The sequence below is a fragment of the Primulina tabacum genome, chromosome 9, assembly GCF_025594145.1.
Source record: "Primulina tabacum isolate GXHZ01 chromosome 9, ASM2559414v2, whole genome shotgun sequence".
In the NCBI taxonomy this organism is placed as follows: domain Eukaryota; kingdom Viridiplantae; phylum Streptophyta; class Magnoliopsida; order Lamiales; family Gesneriaceae; genus Primulina; species Primulina tabacum.
Genome location: NC_134558.1, coordinates 32,858,782 through 32,870,465, shown reverse-complemented (window position 1 = coordinate 32,870,465; position 11,684 = coordinate 32,858,782). Strand labels below are relative to the sequence as shown.

Sequence of the window (11,684 nt, the reverse complement as noted above, 5' to 3'; positions counted from 1 at the left end):
TTGAAGTTTTCGTTTATGCTAATTAATCCCTCTTCAAACAAGATTCGACTCCCTGATTCGGTTGCTTCGGTGCAATATTTCCTAATGAATAACAAACAAAAATTCACTTTCAAGCAATAAATTTAAAGTGCAAACGGCATTGAGAATTTACTGTTCTGAAGTAATTGGGCCTACACTCACTCTCAATCAGTACTCTTGTTTTCTATCGAGATTGACAAACTCTCTTGATTGATTAGTGCGTGCTTGTGCCGGAAACAACCCTCATTTCCCAAGTTAAGTTGGTTAGATTCAAAATCATTGATCTCGATCCCGATCCAGTTGGTCGACAATTTCACAATGCCTCGACTTTATATATGTAAGAAATTCATTTAAAAAAAACTTAGATAACTCAAGGATTTCCAAGTGCATATCATCAACAATCTAATTTTTTCCTCCCAACTCAACACGCCAATCCCAAAAAATAAACCCCATTTCACTCTAACACTCTATTAATCGATGAAGAATCAATTAAAACTCGAGATATTATATCGCAGCAAACAACAGAGCAATATAAAGAAATGGAAAATTATACCAGATAAAATTCAATCACATTGATTCAACTTCTTCTCACATCCACTGACATTCCATGCAAAGCACATCTTGCAAAGAGATGAAAAATGAACAGTTTCTTGAAAAAAACAAGTTCGAAGAATAAGGGTTTTAACATATTAAACAAGAACAACAGCATGATGACTGGGTGTGATACTCACGAGAAATTTAGGGTCCGATTTCAACAAGTGTCACTAGCCCAGACGCAGGTGTAAGAATTGTCTCGAGTCTGAAATCACGAACATGACTGTTAGAAGGGGGGCCAGGAGGGTGTCATGGCGTAGCCCCTCGGACGCTCAAGTCAGAGACCGAGGATAAAAGTGGAGAGCAGCTAAGGGTGCTGCTGAAAAACAATATAGTGAATGCATTATCATACGCTCAAACCTGATATTTATAGGAGAATATCTGGGTCCTTGATGGACCTGTCTTCCATTTGGGCTAGGGATGGGCCGGGGGTAGTGGGCCCATCCATGGGGTATCACCAGTCTTCCCCTCCCGAGTCGAACTGAATCGTAGGTTCAAAGTTCGATTAATTGGGTTGTCCTCTATTTATCGACGACGAGGGCATACCGTGTTAGAAAAATTTATTTGGTTTGTCGTTAACGAACGATATTTACCGCTGCGAAAATTATGGGGATCGACCTGCCCGGTCAGGTCGCGGGGGTTTGGGGGCAACGTCCCCAAAAGATCTTCAGAAACAATCATTCGCAAGGGTGAGATCGTGCATTTTCTTCTTGCCGCACATCAGTCTCCACAAATTTGGAAGGAAATCAAATTGTAATCCTGCTGTGAAAGGAAAGGTTTGATCTGGGATACCCCAATAAATATAGGTTTTTTCCTCACTTCATTCTCATTTCTCCCTCACAATTCCTCGTCCTCGCACACACATCGCATCTCTCACACAGTTTCTCGCCCTCGCACACACGGCCCCTCGGCCTTCCTTGCCCCTCACCCCTCGCGCCCAGCGCCTCGCCCCTCGCCCCTCGTCCTCGCCCCTTGTACACAAAACGCCTTGCCTCGCCTCGCCAAGCACGCACAGCCAGCACGCACAGCCTCCGCACGCATCCGCTTGCCCCCTCTCCATCCGAGCACTCGCCCCTATCACTGCACGGTCGCCTGCTCGCCCCAGCGCCAGTCGAGCCCTCGCCCCTGCGGCTGCAGGCTCGCTCGATCGCCTGCTCGCCCCTCGCCCAACGTTTCGTCCCTGCACGCTCCCTCGATCGCTCCAGCACGCTATCCCCCTGCATGCCCGAGCGCCTCACCCCCGTCATCACACGCTCGCCCGGCGCGCCCTCTCCCTGCACGAGCTCTCGCCCCATCGCGCATCACGCTCGCCGGATCACCTGCTCGCCCCTGCATCAGCCGAGCCCCTCGCCCAGCGTCTCGCCTCTACACGCTCGCCCGGTCGCTTCAGCGCGCTGTCCCTGAACGCATGCCCGAGCGCCTAGCCCCCATTATCACATGCTCCCCCGGTGCGCCCTCGCCTCGCACAAGCGCTTGCCCCATCGCGCATCACGCTCGCTCGATCGCCTGCTCGCCCCAGCGCCAGCTCAGCCCCTCGCCCAGCGTCTCGCCCCTGCGCGCTCGCCCGGTCGCTCAAGCGCGCTATCCATGTGCGCACGCCCAAGCGCCTTGCCCCCGTCATCATAGGCTGGCCCGGCGCGCCCTCGCCCCGCACGAGCGCTCACCCTAGTGCGCATCACGTTCGCCTGGTGTGCCGCCTATCCCCGCGCGCACGCTCGAGCGCCCCCGTCTTCACACACTCGCCCGGCCTCTCGCACACGCTCGTCCCCTACCTGTCTCTCCTCTCCTCAACTAGTAGCGCCGCCTTTCGCCCAGAGACACCCTCGCCCTGCTTCGCCGCGCGCCCTTGCCACTGCCGCGCGCCTTCGCCTTGCTCGCGCCAGCGCGCCCTTGTGCACATCCCTTGAGTATTTATTTTCACGTCTCATCCGGGTCAGTTTTCTCCCTTGTCTATTTGATTATCCTGAACACTTATGTCTTCTTCCACTTCCGAGTCTAGTTATTCGAGTGGTTCTGAGAGATCTAGCGGGTCTAGTGATAGTAGGACTTCCTTAGGAGTTCTTGAATTTACCCTTGATTCTCATGAGGAATAAGTCATCACCCATAGCCGCCCTGGTAAGGAAGTCTGTCATGTGACCCAGACAGATGAACATATCGAACGCAGATAACTTATGGTAGGGTCACTTGTCGTCCCATATCCCTCCTAATAGCGAGTCAAAACTTAGGACTATGTGTCATTTTCCTTCTTCTCATCAGATCATCATTCCTACCTCCTCGGACCGATCCTATCTAGCTCCCAAGGGCTGATATACTTTCTTTCAACACCATTTTGATGCCGGCCTCCATTTTCCCTTATGTGACTTCCTTCAAGATTTGAGCAATTACTACCAGGTGCATCTAGGTTTACTCACTCCTAATGCATTCCGTTCGATATGTTGTTTTGTCATGTTATTCCGGGCCTTAGACCTTCCTTTAAATTGCACCACGTTCTCTTATTTCCTGGTCTTATCCAAGTCGAAAGAAGGACCTTTCTATGTGACCTCCCGATCCAGCCATAAACTTTTTGACGGGACCCCCAGTCATGTGAAGGACTGGAAAAAATATTTCTTCTTTATTCAACCCCCTAAAGAATTGACTTGTTTCACGGATTGGTACCCTACCTTCACAAAACCTAAGCTTTCGAAGGGTTACAAGAAAGATAAGGAATATCTACACATAATGAGAGTGTTAGGAAATCGATGCTTTACTGTTCCCCAACTCTTAACAGAGGATCTCATGTGCCATGCCGGGTTAAGTGTAGCAAAAATTAAGCTGAAGTAGAATGCTGGTAGATATTCTCATTTTTTTCATGTTTCTTGTTGTTCTTTTGCTTATTACGTTCCTTGATAATATTCTCATCTTGTTCATTGTTCTTGTTTGCAAGTACTAGAGTCATGAACGCCCTATTCCTCCGTGAACTTGCAAAGAAGAAGACTGAGGGTTCATCATCAGTACCCCAGAAGTCAGTTACCCCAGCAATCAAGACAGGGATGAAGGGAACGTGCTCTACCACTGCGACGAAATCTGTTGGCTTGTCTACCACTGCGAAGAAGAGGAAGACAGGCTCATCCTCCTCCACCTAGGGGCGAGCCTCCTCGCCACCTCCTCAGGCTGAGTCCCATACCCCATCTGGTAATGAGAAGACGTCTACTGATCCTGGCCCGTCAGTCCAACAGGCAAGGAAGCGCAATATATCCGAGATCTCCATCACCTCGTCCACATAGGCGTCTGGATCAGATTATGAGCACCCTGCTGGGCCAACGATACACCCTCTGTATACCCCGGAGTCAGGTATCATGGGCCGGGGCCCTACTCACATAGCTCAGAAGCTGTTATTTCAGCTCCCCTCCTCCACAAACGCATCTTTCTTGAGTTCATTGGGATGGTCTGATTTATCCCGCCGGACATGCAACAATATTACTGATGTATATGTCTCATTTCAACTTTAACTTGATATTCGATATAGGTTTGATATTTCTCTCGTTCTCTTACTTTAGTCTTCTTGATTCAGGGCACTCAGTATCTCGGGGAGTTGGCTGAGCGCGCCGACCTTATCAGGCCCCGTGCCCGTCGCGACTTACATGAAGGTGAGGTTCTTCGTGAACAACTCCAGGCGACCATAGACGAGGCGAAAGCGACACATGCTAAGGAGCTTTCAGAGTCTCAAGCTCGATGTGGGGATCTTCTGAAGGAGAAACAGGAGTTCCAGCGACTGACAAAGGACCAAGATAAAGAGATCCAGAAGCTGAAGGATGAGTTAAAGAAGTCCCGATCTGAACTTAAAGACGCCAAGGCACAACATGCTGCCGAAGCCTCCTCCTTCAAAGAAGACTTTCTCAAATCAGAAGAATTCGTCATGATTTGTGGCTCGAGAGCTTTTCACTACTTGGAGGTGGGTTTTGAGGGGGCAGTCGACCTCTTCAAGGCTCAAGGCTACCCTCCGGCCGGTGCTCCCACTGACTTCATCAACCTTGAGGACTTAGCGAGTCTCCCTCCTGACCTCTAGACCATGCTCTTTTACTTATGTTATTTTCTCCCTTATGCAGATGATGTATGCTCTTGGGCTATATTTGTTACTTACTGCACTGCTTTACTTTCCGTACTACTATGCCATTATGGATTTTGTGACGCTTATATTTGATTATTTTCTTTTGCGCACTTTTGGCATATATGAAACTCGCTTTATGCAACATTGAATATTTTGAATTTGAATTTACTTTTTCTTCTGAGTTTATCTCTGATATTATTAAACCACTAGGGCAAATAAAATCTCTGCCTTTCTTTCTCTTCTACTAGGCATACCTTAAGCAGGTAATATATGATTTTCGATCTCTTCACAACTTCTCCATTATTAGCTGCAACTTTGATAATAAAAACTCCACATCTCCATCTCGTAACTCTCTGCAAGAAGGCTATAAGGGTTCCACTCCTCCATTCCTAACTCCTCTGCTAGGCGAGACCTTTAGCAGGAAAATTTAATTTTTTCCCTGCACTCTGCTCCTCTACAAGGCGATGCCTTAGTAGGAAAATTTAATTTTTCTCCTGTATCCTTCTCCTCTACCAGGCGATATCTTAGTAGGAAAATTTAATTTTTCTCTTGCCCTATGTTCATCTACTAGGCGACGCCTTAGTAGGAAAATTTACTTTTTCTCTTGCACTATGCTCCTCTACTAGGCGATGCTTTAGTAGGAAAATTTAATTTTTCTCCTGCACTCTGCTCCTCTACTAGACGATGTCTTAATGGGAAAATTTAATTTTTATTATCATCACAATACAACAACATTCATGAATTGAAATGAAGAAACTGATTTTATTGAATTCCAACTGATTACATGAGAAAATTCAAAAACTGAAATATATCAACGATAGAATCAAGAATAATACTTCCTAAGGTGATAAGCATTCCAGGGCCTCTTCAAAGTCTTGCCTTGCGCATCCTCCAAGTAATAGGCTCCAGAGCTCAGCCTCTCGATTATTTTGAAGGGGCCCTCCCACTTTGAGTCCAACTTTCCTCTCTGCTCTTCTTGCACCTTTCTCAGGACCAAATTGCCTACTTGGAAGCTTCTCTGAATGACCCTTCGATTATAAGACTGTGCAATTCGATTTTTATAAGCTTCCATGTGAATGCTTGCAGACTCCCTCTTTTCTTCCAAAAGATCAAGGTCAGTTGCCTGTCTCGTCGCATTATCTTCATCATAAAACATTACTCTGGCCGATTCCAACCCAATCTTAGCCGGGATTACTGCTTCATTACCGTAGACCAAACTGAAAGAAGTTTCTTTGGTTCCTTCTCTCGGAGTGGTTTGGTATGTCCGTAAGACACTTAGTAGTTCATCTACCTAATTTCCTTTAGCATGGCCAAGTCGAACTTTTAGACCATGCAGCAGTGTCCGATTAGTCACCTCCACCTGCCCATTACTTTGCCGGTAAGCTACAAAGGTGAAGACTTGTTGGATCTTCATTTCTTTACACCAAGCTTGGATCTTAGCCCCTTGGGACTGTCTTCCATTACCGGATATCAGTCTCCTACGCACCCCGTATCTGAATACTATACTCTTCCACAAGAACTTTAGGACGTCATTCTCGATGATTCTAGCCAAAGGCTCTGCTTCCACCTGTTTCTTTAAAATAATCAATTGCTACTAATAGAAACTTTTTCTGTGCGGGAGCTATTGGGAAAGGCCCCACAATATCAATTTCCCACTGATCAAAAGGACAGGCGGATATGATAGTCTTCATCAGCGCAGCTGGCTGGTGACGCAAACGAGCGTGACATTGACAACTATCACAGGACATCACCAGTTTTTGGGCGTTATGCAGCACTGAAGGCCAACAGTAACCGGCAAGCATCACCTTCCTAGCCAACACATAAGCCTCCAAATGATTTCTACAACATCCCTCGTGAACTTCTCGGAGCACATAATCAGCCTCTTGATAACTCAAGCATCGAAGCAGCGGCCCTGCGAAAGACCTTCGATACAACATTTCTCCGACAATCATATAGCGCGCACACTTTATCTTTAACTTACGAGCTTCCCTAACGTCCTCAGGAAGCTTTCCATCATTTAAGTAACTGATCATGACTGTCCTCCAATCCTCTTTTTCTTGTTCCACAGTAGGTGAACTCGTGTGAGGTGTGAGTTCGACTTGGAATACCACATCCCTAGTCTTCCAACTTCTCATCGCTCTAGCCATTTTGGCTAGAGTGTCCGCCTTTTCATTTTTTTTCCTGAGAATCTGTTTGAACGTAATCTCTGTGAATTTCTCTCTGACTCTGTCTATATCTTGAGCATACTCAATAAGTTTTTCATCTTTCACATCATATATTCCCTTCATCTGTTGTGCTACCACCTGTGAGTTTCCCACGTTTCTGGCTGCTCGAAGTCCTACCAGCACAGCCTCATACTTTGCCTCATTGTTGGATGCTCGAAAGTCCAACCTTACCGTTAACTTCACATCTTCCCCAGCTGGCAAAATCAGTACTACTCCCATCCCATTGCCATCCTTCGACGCGGAACCATCCTCATATACTTTCCAAGGATCTTCATTCTCCTGATGCACAGTCTCAGCCAGAAAATCGGCTAAGGCTTGCGCTTTAATTTCTGTTCTCGGCTCATACTGGATGTCATATTCTCCCAACTCAGTAGTCCACTAAACCAAACGGCCAGACATGTCTGAATGAGTTAAGATCTTCCCCAATGCACTGTTGATAAGCACCATAATTGGATGAGATAGGAAAAAGGGTCTCAAATGTCTCGTTGTCATCACTAAGGCCAGAGCCAATTTTTCCAACCCTGAGTACCTTATCTCTGCCCCCTTGAGTGCATGTGAAACATAATAAACTGGCTGTTGAGTTGATCCCTCCAGCTTGACAAGGACCGAACTCACGGCTCCCTCGGTGGCAGATAAATATACCCACAAAGGCTCACATGCTGCCGGTTTGGCCAGGACAGGTAGCTCAGCAAGGTACTTCTTCAACTCTCTAAAAGCTTTCTCGCAGTCCGAATCCCATTCAAATTTTTTCGTCTTATGCAATGTCCGGAAGAACGGTAAGCTTCTGTGAGCAGACCTCGAGATAAACCTTGCCAGCACAGCAATCTTCCCTGTCAACTTTTGCACATCTCTGGGTCCTTGGGGAGAAACCATCTCTTGGATATCTCGGACCTTCTCAGGGTTAGCCCCAATCCCTCTCTCCGTCACCATATAACCTAGAAACTTCGCACTTCTCACCCCAAAGATATACTTCTGAGGGTTCAACTTCAGCCCATAGGATCTGAGACTGGAAAAGGTCTCCACTAAATCAGGTATGAGCTGGGTTGAATCCTTTGACTTTACCATGATGTCGTCCAAGTACACTTCGACATTACTTCCCACCTGCTCAAAAAAGAATCTATCCATCAATCGTTGATACGTGGCTCCGGCATTTTTGAGTCCGAAGGACATGACCACGTAACAGAAAAGTTCCTTCAGAGGTGATGAAACTCACTTTATCTTGGTCTTCCACAGATAGGGGGATTTGGTGGTACCCCTGATAAGCATCCAACATGCACAGATATTGATGTCCAGCTGTGGAGTCTACCAACTGGTCTATCCGGGACAAAGGATAACAATCTTTAGGACATTCCTTGTTGAGGTCTCTAAAGTCCACACACATCCTCCACTTCCCTGAACTCTTTGGGACTAGGACGACATTCGATAGCCAAGCAGGAAATTGCACTTCCCGAATGTGCCCAGCCTCAAGCAATTCACCTACCTCTTTTCGTATAACCTTATCTTTCTCAGGTCCAAAGTGTCTTTTCTTCTATTTTATCGGGCGAACATTCGGCAAGATGTTCAACCGATGCTCCGCCACACCCGGGATCGTCCCGGTGAGCTCTTGAGCTGACCAAGCGTACACGCTGAGATTGGCCTGTAAGCAAGTAATGAGTTCCTCCCTAACCCTTGGGTCAAGGTCAGGGGCTATTCTGAGCATCTTCTTTTCGGGTCCCAGCACTATGACCTCCGGCTCTTCATCCATCACCTCCTGAACCTCCCTCCACCCCACGGGCAACCCGCTCCTTCCCCTTCTGATCATATTAACCTCCACACGTGCCCTCTTTCCCTCTTATTTTATTATTTCTTCATAACACCGACTTGCAACTTTCTGGTCTCCGCACAGGATTCCAACCCCCTTACCCACAGGAAACTTCAGCTTCTGATGATATGTGGACGCTACTGCTCTGAAATCCTTTAGGGCTGGTCGCCCCAGAATTCCATTGTACGCTGATGGGGTGTCCACCACGATGAATGTTGTCATTTTTGTTACTCAACGAGGCTCATGTCCCAAAGATAGAGGAATGACAATCTGACCTAATGACGGAATGACATGTCCTGCAAACCCATAAAGAGGAGTAGAGATCGGCTCAAACTCGAGTCCTTCCACCTTCATCTGGTCAAGAGTGCTCTTGAACTAGATATTCACAGAGCTTCCATTATCAATAAAGATTTGTGCCACATCGTAATTGGCAACGGTGGCTGTCACCACTAAGGCATCGTTATGTGGAGCCACAACGCCTTCGGAGGTCCTCCGGCCCAAAACTGAAGACAAGATCCTGGGGTAGGTCCGCACCCCTAGATATTTCAAAGTTTTCCAACCTCCTTCCATGCGCTTTCCAAGCTCGCCAAGAATCTCCATCAGTAGCACCCCCCGAGATCATATGAATAATTTCTCTCGTAGGGTGGTTATCCTCAATCGTTCCCCTCCTCGGTTCAACGGGCTCCCGAGGGACATCCTGATCTCGACCTCCCCTCCTCGGCTCGTCAACCCTCTGATTTATCCACGGAGGGCCTCGACCTCTCCTAGCTGACGGACGAGATCTCTGTTCACTCCCGGATGAGGATCCATCTTGCCTGCCCAGCGGCGGAAACTTAGCACTGCTTTCCACCCTCTACGACTTTTCTCCCCTCTCCCCCGATTCCCTCACCTCCATCACCTTATCCTGATTCCTATTCAGAGAAACATGTGATGAGAATTGTCATCTATTTCTAGTTCTATCCTCCTCCCTTTCACTTGCACCCCTCTTCCTTCCTCCTCGCTCCACTCCCTCAACTCTTCTTCCCCCAGGACGCTGCTCCAACCTCTTGTGCCGCTGGGCGTCCTCAAGATTCACACACTTTTTCACCCGAGCTAACAGATCATCATAGCTCGACGGAGGTTTCTTGACCAGAGATTTGAAAAACTCTCCTCCCCTCAATCCTTGTGTGAAGACGCTTATCATGATGTAAGGGGTGGCCGCTGGTATTTCCAGTGCTACACTGTTGAAACGCTAGACAAATTCTCGCAAAGTTTCAGCCTTTTGCTGTTTCATCACGAACAGACTCAAATAATTTTTCTGATGCCTCTTGCTGCTAGCAAATCGGTGCAAGAAAGCTGTAGAAAAATCATCGAAAGAGTGTATGGAATTGGGCTGCAAGGTGTTAACCATTGTTGAGCTGACCTCACCAGCAGCGCCCAGAAACACCCTGCACCTGACCCCATGTGAGTACTAATGTAACAGGGCCGCATTCCCAAACCTCCCCAAGTGTTCTTTAGGGTCTGTATGTCCGTCATACTCTCCTACGTTTGACTGTCGGAAATTTGGAGGAAGCTCTTCTTCCAAGATAAAGGACTCCCTCTGTTGGGTACTGGCGCTCTGCTCCCCAACTGCTGCCTCAACATCCGTGTTTCCTTCGACATATCTCCCATCTCCATATTCCATTCGCTTGGGAGGAGCTGTGTCTCTTCGATCCTGCTCTGCTGGCCCTCAACATTTTCCTCTCGCTCCTGGCGAGAGGCCTACTCTTCAGCGAACATAGACTCTTGGTTCCTCTTCATGGCCTCATCCACTGTCCGGGTAATAAATTGGCCAAACTGTTCAAGGGTCAAGTTCCCCACATTCTCATTGGGACGGGGTTGCTCGGCCCTGGTCTCGTGACGAGGTTGCTCAGTTCTTGTCTCCTGACGGGGCTGTTCCTGCCTCGTCTCGAGACGAGGCTGTTCCTGCCTTGCCTCAGCATGGGATTGTTCAGGTCCCTTCTTAGGACGAGATGATGCTGAGTTAACTCTTCTGCTCCCCCTCCTGCCTATCATCTCTACGTCTCAACTCAAGTTTCCCACAGACGGCGCTAAGTGATACTCAGGGAAATTTAGGATCCGATTCCAGCAAGTGTCACTAGTCCAGACGCCGGTGTCAGAATTGTCTCGAGCCTGAAATCATGAATAAGACCGTTAGAAGGGGTCCAGGAGGGTGTCCTGGCGTAGCCCCTCTGATGCTCAAGTCAGAGACCGAGGATAAAAGTTGATGGCAGCTAAAGATGCCGCTGAAAAACAATATAGTGAATGAACTATCATGCGCTCAAACCTGTTATTTATAGGAGAATATCTGGGCCTTTGATGGGCCTGTCTTTCATTTGGGCTAGGGATGGGCCGGGACTAGTGGGCCCATCCATGGGGTATCAGGGTGAAACCTGATTCAATGCCTGAAAAGATTTCCAAGTAACGCAATCCAATATCTCAATCTTTTCCTCTCCAACTCAATACACCAATCCAAAGAAACAAACCACATTTCCCTAGCAGTACTCTGTTACCCGATCCATCATCCATCGAAGGAGAAAACTCGGGATATTGCGGAAAGCAGGAACAGAGAGCAGTATAAGGAAAAGAAAGTGTAAATTATACCCGATAAACTTCAATCAGCAGTGTTTCAACTTCTTCTCATATCCATGCAAAAGCTCTTCTTGAAAACATAGATGAAAAAATATCAGTTTCTTGAAAAAAAAGTATGGAGAATATTGGTTTTAACATATTAAACAAGACAACACCCGATGATGAATGGGTAACCAAATATCAGAGAGAAGAAGAAAACACAATCCATGCAAATATCACAGAAGAATGCAGAAGCAAAAATGACTCATTTCTTGAAAAAGAATGGTCTGACTATGGGTTTTAACGTCCATGCCACATTATATCTATATATATAATTAACTGCCTTTAACAAGTTTTTACAGTATGACTC

The 11,684-nt window shown here is 47.1% G+C and overlaps 2 protein-coding genes across 2 annotated transcripts; both read right to left on the bottom strand.

The window, feature by feature from the left end:
* Window positions 1-5,522: 5,522 nt before the first annotated feature.
* On the bottom strand, window positions 5,523-5,855 carry LOC142504419 (uncharacterized). Its single transcript, XM_075617291.1, has one exon. The coding sequence runs from the start codon at window positions 5,853-5,855 to the stop codon at window positions 5,523-5,525; it is 333 nt and encodes a 110-aa protein (XP_075473406.1).
* Window positions 5,856-6,243: 388 nt separating this feature from the next.
* LOC142504418 (uncharacterized) lies at window positions 6,244-8,725 on the bottom strand. The gene is made up of 4 exons (XM_075617290.1): window positions 8,591-8,725; window positions 8,138-8,452; window positions 7,420-8,025; window positions 6,244-7,302 (listed from the first exon to the last, which is right to left on the bottom strand). The coding sequence occupies exons 1-4, from the start codon at window positions 8,723-8,725 to the stop codon at window positions 6,244-6,246; spliced, it is 2,115 nt and encodes a 704-aa protein (XP_075473405.1).
* Window positions 8,726-11,684: the final 2,959 nt, after the last annotated feature.